This window comes from Bombyx mandarina, chromosome 13 (genome assembly GCF_030267445.1).
Source record: "Bombyx mandarina strain Sakado chromosome 13, ASM3026744v2".
In the NCBI taxonomy this organism is placed as follows: Eukaryota; Metazoa; Arthropoda; class Insecta; order Lepidoptera; family Bombycidae; genus Bombyx; species Bombyx mandarina.
In genome coordinates this window covers 1,205,368-1,233,140 of record NC_143220.1, presented here as the reverse complement: position 1 = coordinate 1,233,140, position 27,773 = coordinate 1,205,368, and the positions used below count along the sequence as shown (strand labels likewise).

At 37.2% G+C, this 27,773-nt stretch overlaps 3 protein-coding genes across 4 annotated transcripts; 1 reads left to right on the top strand and 2 right to left on the bottom strand.

Annotated features, from left to right (window-relative positions):
* Positions 1-234: 234 nt before the first annotated feature.
* LOC114251082 (uncharacterized) lies at positions 235-1,276 on the bottom strand. The gene has a single exon (XM_028185265.2). It carries the CDS (start codon positions 1,244-1,246, stop codon positions 281-283), a length of 966 nt encoding a protein of 321 aa, XP_028041066.2. The 5' UTR covers positions 1,247-1,276; the 3' UTR covers positions 235-280.
* Positions 1,277-3,190: 1,914 nt separating this feature from the next.
* Positions 3,191-25,823, top strand: LOC114251073 (uncharacterized). The gene is made up of 5 exons (XM_028185255.2): positions 3,191-3,416; positions 20,261-20,462; positions 21,176-21,292; positions 22,059-22,193; positions 23,262-25,823. The coding sequence occupies exons 1-5, from the start codon at positions 3,414-3,416 to the stop codon at positions 23,465-23,467; spliced, it is 663 nt and encodes a 220-aa protein (XP_028041056.2). The 5' UTR covers positions 3,191-3,413; the 3' UTR covers positions 23,468-25,823.
* Positions 23,481-27,773, bottom strand: rtv (QVR superfamily protein rtv). Of its 2 annotated transcripts, none has more exons than XM_028185253.2 (3): positions 27,530-27,773; positions 27,093-27,269; positions 23,481-26,354 (listed from the first exon to the last, which is right to left on the bottom strand). In XM_028185253.2, the coding sequence occupies exons 1-3, from the start codon at positions 27,621-27,623 to the stop codon at positions 26,149-26,151; spliced, it is 477 nt and encodes a 158-aa protein (XP_028041054.2). In that variant the 5' UTR covers positions 27,624-27,773; the 3' UTR covers positions 23,481-26,148. The 2 variants fall into 2 exon arrangements, with proteins under 2 accessions (XP_028041054.2, XP_028041055.2); XM_028185254.2 differs by having other exon boundaries at positions 27,490-27,770.

Below are 27,773 nucleotides of genomic sequence, written 5' to 3'. Positions count from 1 at the left end.
TGTTGTCGCTCATAAGGTGGCTATGGTGGATATCTCAGAACTGATATTAGTGTCGGCAAGCTTCACAAAACTTCACAATACCCTCATCTGTACACAGTAATCCGTTAACTTGTCTGTATTATAAATATTATAAGAAAACTATTTAGGTATTAAGTTTTGGCACGAAATTAAAAAGTTAAAATAATAATTGACGTTCACAATAACACAGTAAATATATCGGTGTAAACGCGCATTCATAATTTAATTAAGTTTTACATTGTTATTATTTTGTAGGCAGATATCAAAAGTTTTCTTCCACTGGAGGTTCGTCTGGTGGATAAACTGATGCTCTAAGCATCATTAAGTCTTCTTTATTCAGATCAATACACATGGTACCGACAACGTCTTCTATGCCAATAGTTCCGTCGTTAGACATATCTACCTCTTTTATGAGATTATCCAATTGCTTTTGAGGCATTTTATGGCCTTGTTTCGCTAGCACTTCTCTAAAATACTCCCTATCAATGGTACCCGTTCTGCCGGGATCGAAAACTTGCAATGACGAACGCAATTCATCTTCTATTTCAAAATCTCTTTGTCTGATTGTCACCATTTTCAGAAACTGTTCAAATGTTATATGGCCCTCGGCATGAGGTGGTCTTACACAATAAGCAATCAACTCTTCTAGCTGTTCAGGAGTGTATGTCATCAAAAGAAGGCTCTTTAACATGTAAACTAATTCTTTTTCTGTTATATAATCGTCAATGTCAGTATATGCTGGAGTATAATTTTGGTAAACATCCCAAAGCTGTTCGACTTCGGCCAGTTGATCAGGTCTCAGTTCAAAGGGCTCCTTTAGAGCCTCTTTTGAGTCGCTAAAATCAAAAGGAGCTGCAGGATCAGGTGGAGGTTCTTCAATAAATACATCTTCTTCCACAATTGGCTCTTCCTCTGGCTTATTTTCTTCTTTAATTTGCTCCTCATCTTTTTCACCTTTTCCTTCTGCCTCTGTCGCTTCCAGAACTTCTTCATTGTCTCCTGTTAATTTGAAATCAACATTTTCTTCATCACCGTTTACATCTTTTGTGTCTACAGCTAATTCTTCTTCAGTATGTTGCTCCTTGATGCTAATACGATTCTCTTTACTATTCTCGTCAGGATGGTCAGTGTTTTTTTCTTCTAGGGATCCTTCAATATTATTATCTTTTTGGCTTGTATTAGATAAAGTGGGAATGACTGATGAAGGTAATACTAGCTCTTCTTCCATTATAAAATTATTACACACCAAGATTTTAACTGAATTACTTGTAATACGGTCTTAAACAAGATAATTATCACAGCATCTGGGTTTTCTAAAATTCTTCCTTAGTATGATTATAAGGTTGTCTGTGAGTTTTTCATACAAGCTATTGCTTTCTATTAATATGAAATCGAGTATATCAATAAATTCTGCAAACATTTCCTTACGAATGTTTTTTTGTAAAACATAAGTCTCAAAATTTAATAACATAAATACGCATAAAAATAAACGCGGACAATATTAATTCGTTTTAACACATTTTACTAAAAACTTGACAATGTTTTGTCTCTCTGACATTAAGAACATTCTCATGAATTGAAACATTTCAAAAAGTTCAATAAAATTTAGTGGACCTTTGTAATTCTTTAAAATATGAATTCTCATCTTGTTAATAAGTTTATTGCTTCTCGTATTTAGGTAGGTACTTAATTTTAGGTAGGTAACAACAATTTATTTATTGACTAGCGACCCGCCCTCGCTTCGCTTCGGAAACATTAAAACACACATGAAACCAAAAAAAATCAATAAATAAAAAATTTTAAAAAGTAGCCTATGTTCATCAGGGACAATGTCGGCTTCTAATGGAAAATGAATTTTTCAAATCGGTCCAGTAGTTTCGGAGCCTATTCGAAACAAACAAACAAATCTTTCCTCTTTATAATATTATATTACTAGCGACCCGCCCTCGCTTCGCTTCGGAAACATTAAAACACATGAAACAAAAAAAAAAATTAAAATTAAAAATAAAAAAAGTAGCCTATGTTCATCAGGGACAATGTCGGCTTCTAATGGAAAAATAATTTTTCAAATCGGTCCAGTAGTTTCGGAGCCTATTCGAAACAAACAAACAAACAAATCTTTCCTCTTTATAATATTAGTATAGATATAGATATAGATACTCGACACTTACACCTACAAATTTGAAGAGCTAGCCGTTCTTATTTATGTAGTTTGAATAAAAAGCGAAAATAAACAGAGGCACCTGTCAGCCCTGGCACTTAACCTGGCGAGTCTTCGGCGAATCCACTATTGTGGATCAAGTATTGATTGAGGTGACGAGCAGTTTTCACTCAACAATTCGATGTTGGTTGACACTGTTACAAAATACCTTACTACGGCTCTACTGTGTGCTTAGTGCGAGTTTTTTAACGTTCCGATAGCGTAAAAGTTAGTTCATATTTGTATGGAATGGGATCGTTTGCGTGTGTTTGCCGCTAAGAACGCTGTTCCAACTACATACAAAATTAACTTAACTTTTACGCTATCGAGAACGTTAAGAAACTCGCACTAAGCACACTGTTAAATACGAATCACTATATTACATAGTAGGCAGGCAGATAAGTAGTAGATATTTTAACATATTCTCTAACATGTTAATACTGATTGAATGAATGATTCTGTCATACGTATAATTTAAAATTATTTTTTAATATTCGTCTAACACGAGGAGATCCATAGTCAGCTGACTACGAAAAAGTAGGTATTATACATGGATTTGAACTTTTCTAATTATTTTCTAATTAAGTTGTAAATATAATTATATCAGTTGCAGACACAGTAGTGAAGGAAAATGACATATTTTCGGTCGCTAGGAGTCTATTCCACTACACACATTTTTTGAGACTCCGACACAAGTACTCCCTTTTCAATGATCTCCCTTTTTAATGAACAATAGACATCGAATTCAATACGTAGAATTAAGACTTCAACCTCTTATCGTAGTTTTAAGGTGATATATAAGCGACGACGCTCATGTTATGGTGTCTATGAAGAAAACTCTTATAACCACATGGATCGTGAATTCGATTGTCCATCCACACATCTAAATAAACGCAAAAAGAAATACTTACAGTGCATGCTTTCATAAAACGCTTCTTGCGCGCAGGCCTTAATCACTGAGGCTCTGGAGAAAGAGCCTAGCGAACGGTTCCGCTTGTCATAGGCAAAACAGCGCCAGAAGACGAAACGTGCACTCGCATTGCGCATGCGTACAGAACCTATACAAAACTTGGCGGCAAATTTTTTCATTAAAATCTTGTCAAAGTTTTAAACTGTAAATTTAGTGTAAAGGTGTTTTTTGGAAACTAAAATCGACAATTTTCATTACATAAAAATATTATTATTTACTTCTAGAATGGTAAGTACATAATAATATATTGTACCTATATTTAATTTCATAGAGCTATCTATACCGCTTTTTTAAACTAAAATTATTTTTTAACGCAACTCGTTTGGTCTTAACATCAATTAAATTAATATGTATAAATCTACTAACGCAAGTCTTCGTGGACGGTAAATTAAGCCATAGAATTAAGATCATGGAATTACTGCATTACGAAAGATTTTGCGCGCAAAGTGCATTCTTTCAGATCTGTGCGACATTAAGCTTCTAACTACAAATTAAACACTTTAGCTATTACATAAACTTGAAACATTATTTAATTATTTATAAGTAAAAATAATTTGTTTAACATATCGTAGTTTTGTATGTGTCTTTTATATTTTTTTTGCCGCGATACATCTTAGTCCAGGTACGTATTTAACCTATTTCGCTCCTTTCCAGGGAATCTAGAGCACACATTTTATGCTATACGAAATATCTTATATATTATTTAGACCTTATATATTATATAATGTAGAAACCAAGGTTTAGGAATCTTCAATCCCAGATGCTACTTGTGCCTTTCCTGTTTCATTCAGAATGATTTAAGGTAGAAAACATTTACAAATACGTAACCTTCGAAAGCAATCCTTATATGCATTCCTTCTCGAACATAATTTTACATTAGTGAAATGTGACTGTGTTGTCTCAACCTAGAATAACTCCACCCTACTACCTTTATCTTAAAAGCGACTAGGTATATAATTCGAGGGGGAGGGTGATGGGAGAGATGTGCTCCGCACTAAACGCTTCACTCTCCCCCCTTTGCCTTTTCATGAGTTCTGTCTCATTCGAGGCTCGGACGTGGGTTGTTGAGCGACAAGAGGTTTTAGTCGGTTCGACTCCGACATACCCCGCCCTCCATCCCCAATGGAGGGTGGGAGTCCGGCGATTTCCTACTGACCAAAAAAAAAAGGTATATAATTCACCGGGTAACGAGGAACAGCGTTCTCTGACATTCACTGGTAACACATATTGTTAGCCCATATGAGCTGGTTCCACCATCCTAGGCTTGTCAAAGGCGGGCCCATCATTATTTAACAATTGAGAATTTGGCTCCATGTCTCACGATGAGTGTCCGCTGAGTATTTCTGAAAGGATCATTATGGACCATGATGTTCATAAGGGTTTATCAACTTTCTCGAACGTACGTATGTTTTGCAAAATTTAATGCCAATTTTTAACAACATAAAAAGCGATTTCAACAAAATTAAATGAGAACGTCATTTAAATGCCATTTACCATCAAAAAAATTTATTATTTTGTTTTTATGTATCTATAAATTAACGTTAATAGTAATAAAAAGGAACCTTTTTTTTTAATATCAGTAACAAACGAAAAGAGAAATGTAAAAGATTAAATGAATCTTAAGCTTGAGATATGTCAATAATGGGAGATTTCGGCCATTTTGCAAAAACTCGTTTATACAATCTATCTAATAACTATAGTCAAGAGGTAGATTGGACTCCATAAGAAAGACAAAATAGTGGCTAGTGATCCTGACTGACCGGAACCTTCTTTCGATTCCAAACCGGAATCAGAATTTATATCAAAATTAATAATTTTATTTCTACTATGGATCTTATTGTATAAAACACATGATATAAAATAATCGGGCCATAAAACTAAAATAATAAAAGTATTATAAATATCATTATCTGTTTTATTATTCGAGATCTGCATATATTTGCTCTCGTATATGTTTCCGATGCGCATTTTACAGCAGAAAATTTTATGACCGTTATACACGGAATTTTTGACAAAAAACGATTCAGGCTTAAATAACTTCATAGACAAATAAAAATTATAATCTTAAAATTTTAGACCCCCGTAGTGTAAGCCGGATGATATATGTTTAATAATACTAGTGGTCCCGCAGTAGTCTAAATTCGACGATAAATAATTGAAATTATAAATTTGAACATTATTACGGTTCTATTGTCAAAGACTTTTTTCTACTCCTAATCACAGATTATTTCGCTAAGACTACAATAGAGACAAATAATATTAAAGACAAACAATAATAAAATCTATTCTCAATTCAACCACAGACTTTAAGCAATAACAAACGTTTGCCAATAAACACAACGTTTAAATAATATTATATATTTAATGTATATTTGTTGTGTCAAATACATGATAGTGTGTGTAATGTTTTTTTTTATTGATTTAATGTATTTCTTATGCATAATTAAAAAAAAATAGCGTTGTGCACTCCTCTATATTCTCTACAAGTGTGGGAAATTTCATACTCCTCCGTCCGCACAATTTTTGTAAAAAGGGGTACAACATTTTTGCTTCACGTATTAATATATAGATACATTCAAGGATTGCAACCGCAAAATTGCCGGCCCGTTTTCATCTGATATTATACTTGTAGCATGATCATCGTATAATTTTAAATATCCGTCATAAAAACCGTAACATCTAATTATTGGTAATAACTATGGTATGGCTGCTGAATATTTGCAGCACGCACAACGTGACTATCCTTGGTGCCCACCAAACATTCGATCCCAATCAACTTCAAACATTAACTTCTAGTATTTATTGAGGAATCTTCGTTGACAGCCGTATTTACGTTCCAATTAATCACGTTCTTGTTTTCGATCGGTACATAAATTTGTTTTATGGTTCCTGTGTTCTTAGGTAGGTACACGTCTTAAAAAAACTTCCTCGTTTACTCAAAAATCGATAATCGTTATAAAGCAATCGCTTTGATCGATCGTAAATATTTTTTTATGAATTCATTAATTTCGGTAAACACTGACTACCTTCATATATTTACGCTTCGATTGCAATATGAAGCGTAATTAACGCGATGCACCTTCTACAATTCATGAATCAATGTTACATCTCGAACTAAATGTTCGCTGGCTTAAAACACTGTTATTTGATACTGATAAGTATAGACCAGGTGAAATTTCATACGATTGCAAATTTTAGCACATATTCGATTAATTAATTTTAGCGACGGTTTTTTCTCCGTTTTGAGTTCGTTCTAAAATTTGTTACTAACTAGGTTTTAGTAATACGTACCTACCAGAAGCAGACACCGTTGCCTGTTTAATTTTAATGGGACGTAGGTTTAGTTAAATCACTCTCATTCAAATCGTAATGCACCGCTGCATACTAATTTAGGTGGTTAAAGAAATGCATGTTCAGACAATTAGAACGGGTTTAGATGACGGTGTGAAGGTCGATGCGTTTGCGCAACGAATCGAATCGCATCTGGCAATATAGTTCCCATTGTCGGTCTGTGCCGTGGAGCACGATTCTCCGTTGCTCCACTTCCTCGGATACGCTGGGCACTCAAATTGATACACATATGTCACGGAATGCCTTTTACAGAAATCCGCTTACCATATACATATTATATTGTTCAATATCCGTGGTCAAATTCTATTGACGTGCAAAATTTTACTAAATACATAATATTTTAGGCTTATCGTCATCGTCGCGTTGATCTTCAAAAGTATTGTAGTCACGACCGCGTGTATAACACGTAATCGTAACTTAAGATGTCTCTCAAAAATGATGGGCTTGATAATGGATTTGTACTTTTTCAAGGCAGGACTGTTAAATTTCTGTCTCCTTACATTACCAGTACCTAAACTATCCTTACAATTCAAGAATTCCGTAGAAATTGGCGCAATAAATCGTTTTTGATTGTATTTATGAGTTAATTGTAGCTTTGGCTAGCCGTCTTATTAATTTAACACGATTTATTACTGGTGGTAGGACCTCTTGTGAGTCCGCACGGGTAGGTACCACCACCCCGCCTATTTCTGCCGTGAAGCAATAATGCGTTTCGGTTTGAAGGGTGGGGCAGCTGTTGTAATTATACTGAGACCTTAGAACTCATATCTCAAGGTGGGTGGCGGCATTTACGTTGTAGATGTCTGTGCGCTCCAGTAACCACTAAACACCAGGTGGGCTGTGAGCTCGTCCACCCTACCAAGCCATAAAAAATAAAAATAAATTTCTAGTGTTCAATTAATAAGACAGGATAATATATGCCACTTAGAGAAATACTTTTCGTTAATCGTGATTAAATAATATTTATTGTGTTTAGTTAAAAATAAAAAATAAATCATTTACGAAACCTTGTTACAGTTTATCCGTAATCTGGTTTGAACAAAATTACTTCTGTAGACTAGGCTTAGAAATACCCAGTATGGACATGGTTCACATGTTTTGCATAGTCACGAGTCTCTCATAAAATGGTAACGGTTATTCATGATAAAATCTACTTCATATCGTGGCTATTATAAAAAACAATAATCACGTCGGTTTCTTTGTAGTATTGTAGGGACAGGTTAGTACACCATATTCAACAGTAACAACAAATTTCGGACAAATGCATCTACAATTACAAAATACGTAAGCATAGAGTTTCCTTCACATCTTGTATCCTTCAATTTATCAGAAGTACATCGAATTGACAAGATAACTACCTACCGTACAAGCAAACTCTACATCACGTTATTGTAACTCACGATATCGGAGTACTTTAAGAAAGCTTCTGTTGTTCGTACCTGTAGTAATTTAAGATCTGAGATTGAACAATGAATAAAGTACATATTCTACACTGATTGTCAATCGCCTTAGAATATCCACTAACTGTTGAATGAAAAAAAATATGCTAACAACCAATTCACAATTGCGATTGTAAAGTTAGTTGTTAGTGAGTTGTGGTCTATTGTGAGGATCTACCTGTGAGATGTTAATACCTTTTGTCTTAGATGTTAATTTGAAAAATCAGTTTTTTTTAAATAATTACAGCAGTAAGTAAAACAACGGGATTTTTGAACGGAACTTGGCGCCAGATTCTACCGAATCTGTGGATTATGTTAAATTAATGTTAGAGATAATGTTTTAGGTGATCACGTCATTCCGTTTTTACCAGCGGACCGCCCGCCACCGGAGTTGATTTTAATACTATTTGGAACCGCTGCGTTCATCTATATTGCGTAACCAGAGAGCTTTTTTGTCACGTACAATGCGACTTTGGAATGGACATCACCAAATTTTGTTTCCTGAGCGCTATGACATGTCTTTCAAACGAGGTTTGCGGAGAGCACTCAGGTTCAGGTTTCACTGTGCCCATGACATTGCTGACATAAGCTTGGGTAACCTCTATAATTGCAATAAAACCCCATAGACACAGCCCACTGAGTTTCTCGCCGGATCTTCGCATTGGGTCGCGTTTCTGATCCGATAGTAGATTCTTCGAAGCACTGCTCTTGCTAGGGTCAGTGGTAACATCACTCTGGTTTGTGCCACGTGAGCTCACCTACTAGTTAAGGTTACGCTGAAGTAGCCTCTCAAGGCTATCAGCTTGGGTAGGGATAAAAAGGCAATAAAAAAATTAGTAGGTAGCTAAGACAAAAAAATATTGCCTATTTACGTCGTGTTCGATAAACTTGATCACGTGACAGTACGGTATTAATACACACAGACTCAGTGAAGTCGAAAAATGACATCATAATATCGTCGTTTATTTGCATTTGAGCTATTTTATTTAACACACGTCCTCGCATCGATTTGTCGTAACTATTATAAAGTAGGTAACTTTCCCTATCTAAGCGTATCCCATTTGAATCTGTAATGAGGTTTGTTCTCTGTATTGGCATTCATATTATTACAATTCACTCGTTTCCTTTTTAAGAAATGTCGTCTAAAATAATGTTTTAAACTGGTAAATGTAACTACTTTTTATAAGCATTCTGCAACAACGCTTTTCTCCTTTTTTAAAACTCCTACGGGTTTCAAAATTATTTCTAATATTTTTTACGAAAACGAAATGTCTTATCTATTTTATTAATATTATTATCTTTAAAAAAGAAAACGAAATGACTTATCTATTTTATTGCTATCCAATGCAGGCGACTTGTATTAGTGATAATCATGGCTCACGGACAACTGTTATAATAGCCACCCCAATAATTGTTCAGTGTATTGTACAAAACTCTTCGGTAGAAAATATTAATAAGAAAAGAGCTTACATAAAATATTTTTAACAGCATGATGTTCGATTCCTTTGTTGTGTCGTGATTCTTCGGGAAATAAAGTATGGCAGACCCAAGTCGCCTCTTCCTAGACGCAAACCTAGAGTGGTTAACGATAAGCAAATAAAATATGGATTAAATAAAACTACTACCAAGAATAGATAGTCAGAAGAAAGTCGTAAATGTTCCTAAATAAGCTACCCATCGGAACTCAAAACATTCGTAACATTCGAACATTCGTAATGTGGTTTAAGTCAAATTTTAACTCGCATATAGTACCTATATGATTTGATTGCTTACAGAATCTATATATTTATGATTTGATGAGGAAACTTTAATCGATTGATGTGACGAGCTTATGCATTAGGTACATTGCAACACTGGAAAGACACGGAGTGCCTCTCTACCTTCGCCGACTGGTGGGTTCCTACTTGGAGGACAGATCGGTCACGTGTACCGGACACGGTGGGATCGTGCACAGGTTCCCGGTCGTGCGCGGTGTTCCACAGGGGTCGGTGCTCGGCCCCCTTTTGTGGAATATCGGGTATGACTGGGTACTGAGGGGTGCCCTCCTCCCGGGCCTAAGCGTAATCTGTTACGCAGACGACACGCTGGTCGTGGCCCGGGGGGGGAGTTTTGCTGAGTCTGCTCGTCTTGCCACCGCTGGGGTGGCGCATGTCGTCGGCAAAATCAGGAGATTGGGCCTCGACGTGGCGCTCAGTAAATCCGAGGCCATGTAGTTCCACAGGCCCCGGAGAGTGCCACCTGTCGATGCCCATATCATGGTTGGAGGCGTCCGTATCGAGGTCGGGGTGCAGTTGAAGTACCTCGGCCTCATTCTGGACAGTCGTTGGAACTTCCGTGCTCACTTTCAGAACCTGGTCCCTCGTTTGTTGGGGGTGGCCGGCGCGCTAAGCCGGCTTCTGCCCAACGTGGGGGGGCCTGACCAGGTGACGCGCCGTCTCTATACGGGGGTGGTGCGATCAATGGCCCTATACGGGGCGCCCGTGTGGGGCCAGTCCCTGGCCGTGGGGGTAGCGAAGCTGCTGCAACGGCCGCAACGCACCATCGCGGTCAGGATCATCCGTGGCTATCGCACCATCTCGAGGCGGCGTGTGTACTGCCTGGGACGCCGCCTTGGGTCCTGGAGGCGGAGGCGCTCGCCGCTGACTATATGTAGCGGGCTGACCTTCGTGCCCGGGGCGTGGCACGTCCCAGCCCCAGTGTGGTCAGAGCGCGGAGGGCCCAATCTCGGCGGTCCGTGCTGGAGTCATGGTCCAGACCGTCGAGGCGATTCGCCCGGTTCTTGTGAACTGGGTGAATCGTGACAGAGGACGCCTCACTTTCCGGCTCACGCAGGTGCTCACTGGGCATGGTTGTTTCGGTGAGTTCCTGCACCGAATCACAGCCGAGCCGACTGCAGAGTGCCACCATTGTGGTTGCGACTTGGACACGGCAGAGCATACGCTCGTCGCCTGCCCCGCATGGGAGGGGTGGCACCGTGTCCTCGTCGCAAAAATAGGAAATGACTTGTCGTTGCCGAGTGTTGTGGCATCGATGCTCGGTGACGACGAGTCGTGGAAGACGATGCTCGACTTCTGCGAGTGCACCATCTCGCAGAAGGAGGCGGCGGGGCGCGTGAGAGACGCACAGGCCCGCCGCCGTCGAGCGAGGCCAGGGAGGCGGATCTCGCCCAAGCCCTGGCCCTCTAAGTGTTTCGGGTCTCCCTAACATGTCGGTCGGGGACCGGCGAAGGGGGCCTAAGAAGACGACGTGCAAGCTGCTCTGCGCGCGTTTTACGTAAGAGCATCCGGGTGATGGAAGGCCGGCTATCCTCGACCCACGCTGGTTCTGACCCAGTGGGGTATTCCGTAGGATAACCTATTCTAACCGGCGCCATCTAGGCGGGCTCCGGATAGCCTGCCGACCGAGAGGGCTGGTGGTCGTGGCGCCGACGACCGCCGGTCCGGCGTCCCGAGGGAGAGGGTGATGGGAGAGATGTGCTCCGCACTAAACGCTTCACATTCTCCCCTTTGCCTTTTCATGAGTTCTGTCTCATGCGAGGTTCGGACGTGGGGACGTGGGGAGCGACAGAAGGTTTTTAGTTAGTTCGACTCCGACATTCTCCGCCCTCTATCCCCAGGGAAGGGCGGAAATCCGGCAATTTCCTCCTGACCAAAAAAAAAAAAAGGTACATTGCAAAGTATGACGAAATATGTATGAAAATCTTGGAAAATATTTCGGTACCTCGAAACCTTGGAACTTATTTGAAAACATTCTAGTAGCCCACATTATTACTAACAGTATCGTTATGTAACGCTTCACTCAACTCCTCCTAAACGGCTGGACCGATTTGAATGATTTTTTATATGCGTTTGGGTGACACCCTGGATGGTTTAGATTCACAAATCAGTCCGGCAGATGGCGCTGCAGTTGGTATCTAGGTTATTTATCTATACTACAACTAAACGGCTGGATCGACTTGAATGAATTTTTGCAGGACAACGTCTGTCGGGTCCGCTAGTTAGTTATACCTAGTCAGGTCATAAATTCTGTCACATGTTTAATGTAAAATAATTGAAACAAGTTTATTCATTATGTAACCATTCATATACCAAAATGAACTTAACAAAACATAGATTCTTATGACACTAAAGTTTATTCAAAATGACCTCCGTGATTTTGAATACAGGCCTTCAATCTGCGCGGCCAGTCGTCTATCGCAGCACGAACGAGATCCATGTCAATATCGGCGGCTGCCTTAATCAAGGATGTCTTGAGTGACTCCAAATTGGGATGAGGCTTTGAGCACGCCTTTTCCTCCAAGTGTTGCCATATCTTGTAATCTAACGGATTCAAATCTGGACTGGAGGAGGACCAGTCTTCGTGCCGGATGAAGTCGATTTCACGCGCCGCCAGCCAGTCTTGTGTGCTCTTCGCTCTATGAGCTGGCGCCGAATCTTGTTGGAATACTCAGTGCCTGTTATTGAACATGGTATGAGAAACAGGTTCCACAAGGTTCGTCAGGACTGTATTTTGATACACAACTGCATTAGTTTTTACACCTTTCTCACAAAAATGTACCTCTGTTAAGCCCCAATAAGAAACTCCCAACCATACCATGAGCGAGGATGGAAAATGACCTCGTTGGACACGCGGAATACGGTTGCTCGCTTCTTCACTACTGTGTGCGTACACCTTATCATTTTGTTTGTTGTAGCTCTCTTCTACGGTAAAATTTTTTTCATCCGAAAAAAGAATTTCCCGATATTTTTTTCCCGCGTACCGCTTCAACAAAGCGCGGCATCTCTTCAGTCTCAGGTCCATTAGACGAGCACTCAAACGATGTCCTGTTTTTCTTCGATATGCCCGAAGCCCTAAGTCTTCATTTAACACCCTTTTCACCGTGGTTCTGCTTAACCCCATCTGAAGGGCCAACAGTTTCTGCTTACGTTTGGGATTTCTTTGAATTCGCGCCTTCACAGCTTTTATCACTGCTGGAGTCCTAACAGACCGAGGGCGACCACTTCTTGACCTGTCATCTACACTAGAGTCTTCATTGTATCGTTTGATGGTACGATAAACGAATCTTTTGGTTATATTCAAATTTTTCAGTATGTTAAAAATTTGAATTGGCGCGTAACCGCAACGATGCAACGCAATAACTGCAACACGGTCTTCTTTAAGCGTCCACTCCATATTTAAAAATGAGTAAAATTCTAAAAGTATACATTTTTATTTTCATGAACAATTCGAAATTCGAATTCAATAAACTTTTTTGTGGCCAGCATTCTAAAAGAAAAGTTTTTACTGTGTGACAATACTTATGACCTGACTAGTTATATACGTTTGAAGACAATCTTAAGTATTAGTCAATTATGCTTGATGCCAAAAAATTAAATAAAGATTAATTGATTATTTAAAAATATTCATATATTAACATCCTGTTTTGGAATCGTTTCCGTTTAATATTTTAAAAATTTTTATAATTTTAAATACAGTTAATTAAAAGCATATTTTTATTTATTTTGTACCCAAGTCATTCATGATCACTAAATTGTTAAACGGGAAAATAAAAACAATGAGAATACTAACAAATGTGAGATTAAAGAGTAAAAGCAATTTAAATTGCGGACGTAGTTGAAACTAATTTTTCGTTTTAATATAAGACTCGCGAAACCGAAATAATTATTTTAAGCTGATGAATATTTTTGAAACGTAATGCACAGAAACTTGAAGTTTTGTACTTAAAATTATGTAATACAGGTTTTCAAGCGCTTTCAGTGTTCAGAGCCGATTAGCTTTTATTTCAATTGTTCATGAACACAAGCAAGTATTGTATGCGATCAAAGCAATACTAAAGCAATACGTTTACGATTAAGAAATGCTATATGCTGAAACTTTATACATCAAACGTGTAAATGACGCGTGGGACAAGCGTGGGCCAGAAGTACAGTTGTCATTGCCATGTAGTTAACAAAGTTTAGTGAATCCATGATAATTTTGTAAGGTAAGTGAGAAAGCCTTGATCATGGGCCATGAGTCACTGCGCGGACTTTGCTGCTAATGGAAACGGAACGCCGCTATGGTAGTGGTAATATACTCGTGGGCTATAACTTAGAAATTTAATCACAAAAAAATTACATCAATTTGTTACTTACAAGGTACAGTAAAGATATAACAACAGCCAATCGATAAGAGAATCAATTAATAACGCACAATAGGTAACGTGCGATTAATTTTACAAATTAATAAAAATCTCACTTTCTATATTTATAGACTTACAACGGAGTGTTGTCGCGCTTTATAAGTTTTTTTTTTATGATTGAACTATTACTGGTAGCCCGGAGACTTTTCCAGTTTCACCAGTACAGAAGGGCGAGCAAAGGCTCAGCCAGAAGGGGTGGGATTTGCTAACAGCTGCCCGAGCGCCTCCGAAGGAGACCTAACAACTCAAGAGCAACTGCTTCGCTAATGAATCTACTACCGGATCGGAATCGCGACCCTCTGAGAAGATCCGGCGAGAAACTCAGCGAGCTGATGCATGGGTTAGGTTGCACGTCGGCCTCTTTCTCGAGTTCGACGGGTACGGTTACCGGGGTTTCTCAGTCTGCTCCTAGTGTTAGAGCTGAAGGTATCTAATGCAAGAGTTATTAGATCTGATGGATCCGTAAGGACGTGTCTAGGGCGACGACGGTGACTTGCTCCTGCGTGAATAGGATTCGGGGAGTAGTAAGCAGCGGCAACGATAAGGCGATTATCGTGACGCATAGTCTTATCGAAGGATAAGTTTTTAATCTCCCTAAAAGTGCGTACTAGTTTTAAAGTACTGTCCACTGAATTAAAATTTAACCTTCTCGTTCCAAATTAATATTTTTTTTGTATCTAATCTATAAACCTTCGACAATTTTATTGATAGTTTTTAATTGCTTCTAAAAGCTGGACGACCCCTGGCGTTAAGCAGTTACTGTAGTCCAAAAATCTGAATGCCGCCATATACTTAAATCTATATACCTCTTCATTATGTTTCTGTCTGTTTAAATTTAATACAAAACAATCAGGGATTCCGATTTCAAGAGTTGGGAAAACCATCGCTATACAATCAAGACTTAGACCTTAGGTCTCAATGTGTATGACAGCTTATGATAACTATGAGACCCGGTAAACATTGATCACCCGATCATCTTTCACCCGGTTATACAGTCTTTATAATGTTATTCTGAAGTAAATTTAACTCGAAATTTGCATTTTTTTGGTCCGCTCTCGTCAATAACGAAGCGTATATAAAATTAAACCATTAACATAACGTTCCGTATAATTTTATAAATATTTAAAAGCGCAAAGCACTTCATGGATGTTATCTTAGTCATGGGCGTGTATGATTAGGTTGAGTGCTTCCGAATCCTAATTAGGGTTGATAGTATCTCACGGGTAGGTATGTATGATTTTAAATGATTCTTGGCATGTGTTAATGAACAGCAACTAATGAATAACAATGTTATAATAATCTTTTTCTCGTTTGTACGCAATGTGAGACAATTGAGAATCATCTATGAGGGGTGTTACTAGTATTGGATAACGGGGAGTGTGTCTGCTGGTTCGCTTATATTACGTCACGATATACGAACACGCTTTAAGTAAGTACATCTAGACAGATCCTTCTCTTTCTTTCGCTTTTTAGTATGGCTAAAACGGCTTAGGATGCCGCTTTTGTTAGCATCTATTGCAACTGAGTCTTTATTCATATATTGATTTAGTTTTTGAGACGAAAGGATCTTTATTTCTCTAGAAAGCTTGCCGCTTAACGAGGACGTACAGACGAACTGGAGAGCTCAGCCAGCAGGTAAAGGTTTGCTATCAACTGACCAAGCGCCTCCAGAAGAAGCCTAACAGCTCAAGGAGAACTGCTTTGTTAGTCTCTCCCTCCGGATCCGAAAACTCAGCGGGTGAATGTTATAGACTAAAGTATATATTTTTTTTTTTTTATTGTCTAGATATGTGGACGAGCTCACAGCCCACCTGGTGTTAAGTGGTTACTGGAACCCATAGACATCTACAACGTAAATGCGCCACACATCTTGAGACATAAGTTCTAAGGTCTCAGTATAGTTAGATATATATAGGTATATATATACGTCAAATCGCCGCAACGTTCGACGTACACCTGTGCTTTGGTGACTTTGGTTGCTGCCACCGGTAGCTTTTAATAGCACTGACAGTCAATCCCATACACACAGCGCAAACTGAGTTTCTCGCCGGATCTTCCCAGCGAGTCACGAATCCGATGCGGCGGTAGATCCTGCGAAGCACTGCTCTTGCTAGGGCTAGGGTTAGTAAATTCTCTCAGGTTGAGTCCATAAGCTCACCTACCCTTCCGCGAGAAACTGGAATAGCCCCTTACGCTACCACCAAATAAATAGGGAAAACAGTCGATGAGAAGGATCCGTTAAGGCGTATCTAAAGCGTCGACTTCGCGAATGTATTATTTACACCCGTTCTATACACAAAGGGTTTGTACATATTATTATCATAATTGATACATTCTATTAGTGAGTCAACCAAGATCGTACCGAATATATTTATTCACTTGCTCTTACTTAACGTGAGTTCGTGATGCGGCAAACATACCAGACCTTGATAAGTCAACGGAACAAATGTGATCATTCTAACAGCAGTCATAAGCTCGTGACAAATTCGTTGGCAGATCCGCTTTATTGAAGCAATGAAATGATTTAACATCACCGACGAAGCAGAGTTGAATGGTAATGAATGACTTGATAATGAGAACTGAATTTTGTAACACTAAACAAACGTCAAATGAACTGATGAATCAATAATCAAACGACTCTTTGTCTTAAATCACGTTCTATTTGCTGAAGTAACCTTTTTGACAAGACATGATAGATTGATTGCTTGTGGATACATCCACTGACTGCGGACAGTAAGTAGTTAATGACTCGCGTCGTCTAAATGTTCATGGTACAAAGCACTAAGCTGTTTCTAGGAAATTATATCACGTTGTATTTTTTAACAAAAGATACTGTTTTGTTTATAGGAAACTGTTTTACTATTTTATTTAAGTTGTAAACGAATGCCATTAACTATGACGAGCACAGCCAATTCACTGCTTAGCGGATACTGAGTTGTTCGAATAGCCGTAAATTTATATTCGATAACTAGCTGACCCGGCAGACTTCGTAGTGCCTCAATAGATAAATAAAAGACCTAAACTTTTGTATACAATAAACTTAAAACAACCAAAAAGAATTCGTCCGACGGGGGACATATCAAAGGAAAAACGAAATTGTTATTTTTAATTAAATTCCCAGTATTTTCATATTAATCTACCTTTTAAACCTTCTCTGGACTTCCACAAATAATTCAACACCAAATTTAGCCAAATCGGTCTAGCCGTTCTCGAGTTTTAGCGAGACTAACGAACAGCAATTCATTTTTATATATATAGATATAGAATATAGATTAAACACGAAAATAAATTAATGTTTTCTTGATCTCATACCGTAAATACTTGCACCGTTTTTATAACGATTTTAATCTAACAATTTCATTCAACGCTCCGGATCTGTGTTTCTTATGCATTGTCTTCGAAATTACAGTAGGTATTGTAATGAGTCCGACTTCACCTTCACAAGTCTTCTTTATAGTTTAAATCGTTATGAGATCCATTAGTTATGTACAAGGCCACGGTCAGGTACATATGTACGTGTTTCGAAACCGCAGTCACTTGTCATTGAATTTTTTGCATCTTTAGAAAGTAGAACACGGGAATGACCGATAATCTAATTTAATACATACTGCACAATTGAAAATATAGATTAATGCGCAAAAACGTGTTCAATTGCAATACCGGAAGAGAAGAATTTTGTTTGTATTGCCCTTATTGATTAATATCCACACTATTATGTATAAAGTTGAAAACTTTTCGCTTCTTCACCCACGTGCAATACCTTTAGTATTTGACCTATTCACTATTTTTTGAGTCTTTCAACAAGTGTCTGCTGCTGCCTTATGCAGATATATGACATTCCAAAAGTGCGATATTCCAGCTCAACAGCTAGCTATGGAAACCGAAAATCTCCATCTAGATTCAAACTACCTTCCTACTTACCTACCTACCTAGTAAGCCTTCATGCTGTCTTCATTAATTTCATTAATTCTTAATTCTTCGTTATTATAGGTAGGTAGGTGCCCCACCTATCTACCTATAACTGAAGGTCAAAAACAACACAGATTTTTACAGGTATAGGCACCAATATATCATAATAGGTATAGTAGACAATGTTTGTTTATCATATCAACTTTAATATGATCAAACAACAACAACAACAAACACCTACTGAAGTGTTCATATGATATCATATCCTAAGCATTGGCATTGGCAAAATGATGCAGAAGGATGAGTACCCGTGACAACATTTTTCTCCGTTTCCATTTATATCTTGATGTTAACTATTTTGTAATAAGTACTAAAAGCGAATTAAGTACTAATCATGCAAGGATCGTTCTTATGACCAATTTAAAAGGCTATAAACTTGGAATTATATCTGAGTTTAGTATTATACATCCAATTGTAATGAGTTGAGAGGCTGCATTAAGTTTCGTAACGGAGAATGCGCGAGAGAACGTCGACAAATAAATGGACACAGTAGCTTTTAGCTTACAGCGTTGTTTATTCAACACTATATCTGCCCGCACAAACTCCTGTCACTTCACCTATTTTATAATCCTTTCTACTCCTTACCAATGTGATTGCATTCAAGACGAAACAAAATGGGTTCATCAACAAAATAAATATTTTAAATTTCGCTTCAGAAACGGGCTAAAGACCCAACTGATGCTAAATGTCGGTCATGGCATCAACAACGACAGTACGACTAAATATTTCCGAAAAAAGCACTTGAATGAAAAAGTGGCAATACCAAAAGCTACGAACAAAAAAATGCTGATACCCAACAATACTTTTATGTGATGAGGATCTCTACCAATTTTACGTCAAGGATGAACCTTCTATTTATTACACGCAAGCCGTACCTACATTGCGTCAATAATTGTATCATATGCGCTCCTACGACTTCTCTTATCCTTCCATAAAGCATAATTAAATATTAGAAGGTATGTAGTTGTAAAACAAATAACATTTTGTGAATTTAAATACGCCAGACAAATCTAATAAGACATGCCAACCTTAACTCGATGAATTTTACTATAATAGTAGTCAACCAAGAGATCCAATAAGACTCTTCTACATTAATCATCAATCTAGATCGATATCATTATGTTGTCATCAGAAGTAGGTACGCATTTTTGGTAATTTTGGTAATTGGATGACAACAAAGGAGAAATGGGTAAAATTTAATATAATTCCATGATTTTTTTTCAAAGTCAGGCAACGTCGTCATGGCCTAAGGATAAGACGTCCGATGCATTCATGTGTAGCGATGCACCGGTGTTCGAATCCCGCAACCAATTTTTATAATGAAATACGTACTTAACAAATGTTCACGATTGACTTCCACGGTGAAGGAATAACATCGTGTAATAAAAATCAAACCCGCAAAATTATAATTTGCGTAATTACTGGTGGTAGAACCTCTTGTGAGTCTGCACGGGTGGACACCACCACCCTGCCTATTTCTGCCGTGAAGCAGTAATGCGTTTCGGTTTGAAGTATGGGGCAGCCGTTGTAACTATACTTGAGATTTTAGAACTTATATCTCAGGGTGGGTGGCGCATTTACGTTGTAGATGTCTATGGGCCAGTAACCCCTTTACACCAGGTGGGCTGCGAGCTCGTCCACCCATCCAAGCAATAAAAAAAAGTCAATTTCATCGTACACGTGCAAAAAAAAAGACTGCTTTTACATTTACTTTACAGATATTCTTGTGTAGATTGTAATGAGTGAAGCAATTTGTGGTCAATTCTATTGTCTTAGAGCCCTACTTTTATTTATAATGGGATTTACCATAGTGTAGAGGCATGTGTAATGTGTACCTTGTATGTAAAATACGTTTAGATATTTCACCTTTTTATTGTGTAATAATTTTTTTAATTACCTATTGAAAAGGCGGGCGTTTAAAACTTAGAACGCACATTTTGAAATAAGTTTTCCAAGAAAATAGTACTGATTAAACTTAAATTAATTATAGAACGGCCTTTGTAATACTTTGCACTGATAACGGAAATTCGACAAGTTTTCTTTTTATTATTTGCCATTATAAGAATAACTAATTATCCATAGAGAGATCTTACAGGACATTTTACAAGTATGATTTTTTTTTTCTTTTTCAGGCTCCAGTGAAAGGATTTGCTTGGATTTGTTTTTGCGGCATCTTTATTTTACTTCTAATTGTAAGGCAAATTTCAGCAAGCACAAAGTTTAACTCGCATGTGAGCGTAAGCACTCCAGCACTCACCTTCACGCACGGGGTCGGTGACCCTGTGTTTGTCTACGACAGGAGGCCCAATCAACCTCCTGTTGGGAATTCTAGAGGTCAGTATCAAGTGTAAATTGGTTACAATTATTTGGACCCTAATGAATTGTTTAAAAAATAGTAAATTACACAAAAAGAAATAACTACTGGCGGGAAACCTACACAGATAAGTTTTTGAAGTCGTCGTGGCCTAAAGGATAAGACGCCCGGTGTACTCGTATCGAGCGATGCAACTATGCCGGTGTTCAGATCCCGCAAGCAAGTAGGAATTTTTGTAACAAAGTAGATACATGGTTAATTTATGTTCACAAATGACTTGCACGATAAAAGAATCACACAGTGTAATGAAAATAAAACACGAACACCGCAATACCTTAAGTAATTTGCGTCACTAATCATTTTAATTTTGGTATTCTATGCTAAATGTTAATGTTAATGACTATAATGTGAATGTAAAATCTGAAGTAAATGAAAAAAAAAATTGACCTGAAGGCTCCAGATGGCGGAATTCACTTTGTGATGCCTATTGATCCCGATAACTTACAACCAGTTCCGCCGTGAGTTCGTTCACTCGTACCACGTAATAAAAAAAACTTTTAATAATACTATTATTTTCCTACTGTACTATTATATAAGACTATTATTTACTATTTTCCATTAAAACTGGTGGTAGGGCGTATTTTCAGTCCGTATCGGCAGGTAGCACAAGTACACGCTTGTCACCTCCTGTCTAAGTCGTTAACAATAACTTCGATTTTAACTTCGATTACAGGTCAAATTCTACCAACACGTGGCAATGGATATCCTTACACGAAGCCTAGTATACTATTCAATGACGAAGAGGTAGATCGCGGAATCGCCAATCGTTGGCAATCCAATGGGTACAGAGGTAAAATTGTAATTACTAGTACTACCAACGACCGAAATTAGACCACATTTAGTAAGCTATAATCTCATCACCATCCACGATTTAAAGAGTAAGCCCCAAAAATATTATGTGTAATTTCTCATCATCATTCTCCTGCGCTACTCCCAGTAGGGGAGTAGAGCAGGAGGCCAGCCCACTACCTGGGACCGGCGCAACATGTTTTCTCCTTCCATACTCCTCTATCATATACCATTCCTTAGCTCACTCTCGTCTTACACTGTCGTCTTTCACGCAATCCATCCATTTCTTCTTAGGTCTACTTCTTCCTCTATATCCTTCCGCATTCGTAGATAACACTCTCTTACCAACCTCATTTTCATTTCGTCTCATCACATGTCCATACCATTCCAAACGCGCACTTCTCAGCTTCTCTGTCACAGTTGCCACTTTCAGACTTCTCTAGCATATTCATTCCGTATTCTCGTTACTCCACACATCCATCGCAACATTCGCATCTCTGCTGCATGCAATCGCCTTTATACGTCACTTTAGTCGTCCAACAAGCTGATCCATACAAGACGGCAGGCCATATTAAGGTCTTATATATCTTCCCTTTTAGGGGAACAGAAATATGTGAGTCACACGTGGTGCCCGTGGCCTGCCGTCATTTCATCCATCCTGCGTCAATTCTGTGTAATTTCTCATATTGATTGAAAAACAACTCATTGAAACATGTAATTTCAAAATCTTAAATGTAAAATTGAACTCAGGTATTGCTTTTCAACAGAAGTCTCGATCCCGATATTACCTCCGTCTCCTTATAAAGTGGACTCGCCGGATCCGGAGTCTTTATGGCCCGAAGGACTGTTTCTACCGCCAATTCCACCACCCCGTTTCACCATTGGACGACGTTCCGACGCCGGTGAGATATTGAAATAAAACAAAATGTTGCGTACATGTTTCGTACTTACATGGCCCACTGCAAACATCCTCGAAGTGAAAAAGAAGATTAAGTACTTTTTTATTCCCTTTGATAGCAGACAAGTAAGCGGACGGCTGATATTGAGTATTCACTGGTGCTCATGAACAATCAGCAATGCCTGGAGCACAGTTGTTTACTCCTTATGATACTTAATATCTCTTTAAAATAACATATTAATGCTACGCGCTGGGGTTCGGGATAAATAAAATTCCACCAAAGTACAACTAAAAACTGTATTCAACACTTAGAACACTTAAAACACTCAACAAACACTTTAAAACTTCAATTCGCTTTCGCTTCTTCCGCTTCGCTTCAGGTGATCCGTTCGCTATTTCGCTTCGAATAGTTCCGATTACTAACCGACTGCGTGCCATCTCTGCAACGCTTTTATAGCCGATACCACATCCATAGAAATATCGAGAATATTCCACACATCTCTAGTATTGTGTTTCCGCTATCTGACAATAAATAGCGTTGATACTAGATCCTTCGATATTCGTATGGGGGACGTATGTTCCATGGGGAGTGCTCTGAGGTATTGTTGCAGATGTTCCCATCGTCTCGTTTTTACCATCGCACTGCCTGCCACTGGCGCAGAGTTCATTTATACCACCTAGAACCACTCCATTTAACAAGAGTTCGTTTTCTGATTTTTTTGCCACGTACCATATCGGCTTTGGAATGACCTCCCCTCCAGTGTTCCCTAAGCGCTATGACACATCCTTTTTCAAATGAGGTTTGCAGAAAGTACGCAACGACAGGCAGTGGCTTGACTGTACCCTTGGCATTACTAACATCCATGAGCGACTCGCTATCAGATGCATCGTATGCTTGCCGGTCTACAAGGTCAATAAAAAAAAAACCTCAGCGAATGTATGGATTTCAGGAAGCAATTAACACGAAATAGGCCCTAATGAAACCTACCCATCTTTAGGAATAAATTGGAAATCAGAATTTATGCAAATGAACTGACTCTTTCTAAATTAAAAACATTTCCTTTTTTTGCAGAATCTGAAACTTTTGATCCTTACCTTTTAGAGGGGTCTGAAGCAGTTGCTGCAGTACAAAGGGCTAAAGACCATGGACATCTTTATTTCCACGAGATCCCACACATACAGTCTCTGTTTGAAAATCAAGAACTGCGTGTCAAAAATAATTTGAAACCACATATCGTTGGGAGCATACGTCACACCTGGCCATTCAATCGAACTTAGCAATCAAAAACAATTTCTATAATAAAAAAATATTTAATTGTATAAAATGTAAAAAATACTCAAAAGCCATATAAACATTATATAAAATAATAATAAATTAAATTCTCATGAAATGGTGTTCTTATTGCATATATATTTCACAATCTAAAGTTACCCACTTTTATAGTAAGCTCTTAACCCTTATTTTCCAAAATAAAATATTTCAAAAATCAAAAGGACATTGCTGAAATTGTTTGTCACAGCAATTAATTATTATATAAAATTATGGGCCTTACACGTGGTGTATTTGGAAATGTTCTCGAAGATGAAACCGGTGGCAGAACAGAACCCCGTTCAGGCGTAGCTGCAATAGCCTCCTGGGCTACCAGCGAATAGGTAGGATCTATTATTACAAACTATATTAAAATACTACAACAATCACTTTTCTCACTTATTAAATTTCTTACATAATGAAATAATTCAAAATCTGTAAACGCACAGGACTTTAATTTCTGGAAAACGTGCGTGCCATTTGGTCAGCTACCTTGGTGGTTCATAATATGAATTAGTTATAACCGCTCTTTTTTTAAATTCTTTATTAGAGTCATACACCTATTAGGTTAAGTCGGCTATAACCGCTCTACTTTAAAAAAAAATTGTGGGTAGCTATTAAAACTAGTATTTACCGCATTGTTTGTTCAAGATAAAAAATGGAATTCATAAAGTGGATCTATATATTCGATGTTGTCTAAGTCTAAGATGATGTGAGATCAGTGATTGTGATCGTACTTCAAACACAGAACGGACACTAATTCTAGTAAATCGCTATTTTTCTGTTATGTTACCGTAGTGTCGCGCATTGTCGTTTTAGTAAAAAATGTTCTTAAAGATAAAAAAAAACATGGACGTTCTGTATTTGAATTAACGGAATGCCATTAAGAGGATAAAAAAATTCGAGACCTAATTACTTATGAGGCGGTCTCAAACCAATCCATGATAGGCTATGTTCCAATATACACTGCGAGCACTGTTCATTGATCTTACTGGCGAGAAATTTGTTCCATTATGGATTGATAGTATACAGTCGCAGTATCCTAGGGAAATATATGATCTCATAGATAATCGCCATTTTTCTACTGTAAGCACTGATGTTTCTGAGGTAAGGCACTCTCAGTGCTTATATTATGTGATGACCCTTACTGTGCATAACCTCATTTCAATAATTTAGTTATTAAGTTATTATACGTTAAATTGATTGAAAAACAATATTTTCATATACCAAAAAGTATACTTTTATTATGCGACTCATTCAACTGATAATAACTTGACTATTCAATTTTTAAATTAATCCAAATTTAAACCTTTTTTTTTTGTTGAAGTGTAAACAACGCCAAAGACGTCTATGTCAGTATACTGTACTGCGTTCCCTTTTAAACAGTAACCAGTATGCTTAGTGCGGGTTTTTTAACGTTCTCTACAGCGTAGAAGTTAACTCAATTTTGTATGGAGTTAGAACGTTTGCCGCCAGGAGCGCTATTTTAATTGCAAACAAATTTGAGTTAACTTATACCCTATCGAGAACGTTAAAGAGCTCGCACTAAGCACACAGTATAGCTAACTGACTATAAAGCAACGGCTTGGCAGTATACTAAATTGACGTCACATCTTACAGTGCTCGTAGTGTATATCGGAGTATAGATAAAATATATTACATTGAGTACACAAACTATTATGCGTAACGCGTAGGCAGTGATACTTTGATCCTTCTTAAGTACATATTATATAAATCTAAGGTACATAATGTCGTTTATATTATGAACATGTTCATTAATAATTTAAGTACCAATATATCAGATTTAAACCATTACAGGTAGCATATCATGAGAATTTTATTTCATTACATACTAGATTACGTCACAATAGTAACTAATCACAGTTGCAGAACACATAAATCAATTAAAAATACACAACAATGGACGGAATCATTATTAGTGATGCACATTTTTAATCTCCTGTGTTTTTTTTCTTCAAAATATAGTTTAATGGAATGTTACAGTATATATTTTCACATAAACATAAATCTAATCTGGTAAACCTGTCATTGGAAGAAGCCTTAGCAGGCTTAAAATATAAAACGGATAAATTTCCAAATATTCCTAATAAATATAAACAAGTTATATTTGTCTAATAAAAAATTCTAAAATTAATATTGTGATTTTGCTGTAAATTCCAATCAAAATAAGTTTATATTTTATCAAAAACATCTTATGTATAATATTACTGTATATAGACGTAAGACTAATAGTACAAATTGATTGATATAGTTTAACTTTGAATACATTTGTATATAAAATAGTTAAATAAATTGCAATAAAATTATCTTGAATATTATTATATAGAGTAATGGATCTAATGTTACCTTAAGCAACTACTAGTTTCAATTACCTGTCTGTATCAGTATTATCTTTCTCTTATTTACTAATTTTAACTTCACACTAAAGTAATTCTGACCCTGATTTGCCAATGTTAGGCCATGCCCAAATAGAATTGATACCAGGTGAGCTACCACACATAACTGAAAACTAAATTAAATATACAACAGAGATTCATTCTTGGATCAGCTCATGGACACTGAATATTGTGGATAATAAAAGAAAAAAATAACAATAACATAAGATCGAAGATAAAGTTATCAATGTGGATTAATAAATATAATTCTTTATGAAGATAAAAATACTGAGTAATAATACAGGAGAAAACATCTTCATTGTTGGAGCTGAATTGCACAAATCACCATTACAGAAACATACATATACCCTTTTATATTTCCACATGGTATACGCACATCTTTTTTCATAATCACTAGGAGGCTGTTGAAGACAGGACCTTTCTGTTACCGCACCATAATCTAAAACAAATTTACAGTTTTAAGTTTTCGTTTCTCAACATAGATAAATCATAACTCAATTTTGCCTGTGTATTATTTTATTTAGCACCTATGAATGAGATTTACTGCTATTTTTAATTGTTTTTTTTCTAGCATAATAATTCTATAAATAATTCTATAATTTAGTTATATAGAGAAGACTGAGGCCCACTCCTCATGTGGTGAAGCTCCCTGAAGTTATAACTTTACAAAATTTTGGTCCAATCAGGCAAATTTGCCAGTCACCCAACAACAGGTGATACGAAGAGACAACAAATTCTAGATAATCAATCAGCTTTAAGCAAAAGAGAAATTTCAGTGGCTTGTTAAAATAATAGATTTTTATTTTTTTAAATTGAAATGTATGACAACTCTTTGAATAAATAATTAGAGCAGAGGTAAAAATTCTAAATGAGCCTAATGTAGGCCACAGCTATGGAAGAACTAATATGGACTATGATGAGCATTTAATGTTTGTTAAAAAAATCCAAGTAGTTTTATCATCTTCTTCTTATAGTGCATTTGCATTATTGGAAGTTTATCTAAGGTTATTTAATATGTACTTCATTCTAATCTTGAATAAGTGTTTTACTTAATTTTATGAAAAACACCTTAAAACTAGTGTATTTATTTTTTATAAAACAAAGTTACAACAAATAGATTTTGTTATTTTTTTCCAATTAATCATATTTTATTATTACAGGTTCATTTCAAACATACCATCAGTTCTAAATGTGCCAGTGGTTCCCTGAATTCTCTTGGCACACCATCCAGATGGACAAGCAGTAATATGCACACCGTGTTCTGCTTCAGGATCACTTATATTAAAGGGTAGAGGGTCTCCACATGACCCAAGCTCTCCTCGAGATCTACACTGTATACATCTCCTGCTTAAACCTGTTAAGTATAAAAAAAAACCGTAAAATTTTATAATTTCAAGGAAAAGAATTTGGTATAAATATTTGGCAAGGGATTGTTTGCTTCTTTTTCAAATGACAATTATTGTTAATAATATTAGAATACTGTTGCTAAGTTTTCATTTGCGCAAAATAAACTCGATATGATATTTCATACGTAGTACTTTATTTAGTTCAGCATTAATAAACTCTCACTTCACCTTGAATCATATCCGTGTTACAAAATACATTGAAACTTACAGCTGATTTCAACTTTAAGGTAACTTATCGCTAGCACAGTTGTCAACAATACTTCGAGTTTCATTTTTGTGTACAAGCAATTGTTTGATTGCATTAAATACTATACTAATACATGCATGTAACTAATAATTATGTTTCTCGACGAACTTTCAAATTTCCATTTTTTTGTGACAGTATTTTTAAGTTATGATTTGTGGTCACAGCACAGTGGTATTTGACGTTTTTACATTATTCGATTTGTCAT

Coding starts and splice junctions, on each gene's coding strand:
- rtv (XM_028185253.2), bottom strand. CDS start 27,623: ATGCAATCAAACAATTGCTTGTACACAAAAATGAAACTCGAAGTATTG. Junction 27,270..27,529: donor CCTTAAAGTTGAAATCAGCT/GTAAGTTTCAAT, acceptor TATACTTAACAG/GTTTAAGCAGGAGATGTATA. Junction 26,355..27,092: donor TGGCACATTTAGAACTGATG/GTATGTTTGAAA, acceptor AATTTGTTTTAG/ATTATGGTGCGGTAACAGAA.
- LOC114251082 (XM_028185265.2), bottom strand. CDS start 1,246: ATGGAAGAAGAGCTAGTATTACCTTCATCAGTCATTCCCACTTTATCT.
- LOC114251073 (XM_028185255.2), top strand. Junction 20,463..21,175: donor TCCTGTTGGGAATTCTAGAG/GTCAGTATCAAG, acceptor CTTCGATTACAG/GTCAAATTCTACCAACACGT. Junction 22,194..23,261: donor TGGACGACGTTCCGACGCCG/GTGAGATATTGA, acceptor CTTTTTTTGCAG/AATCTGAAACTTTTGATCCT.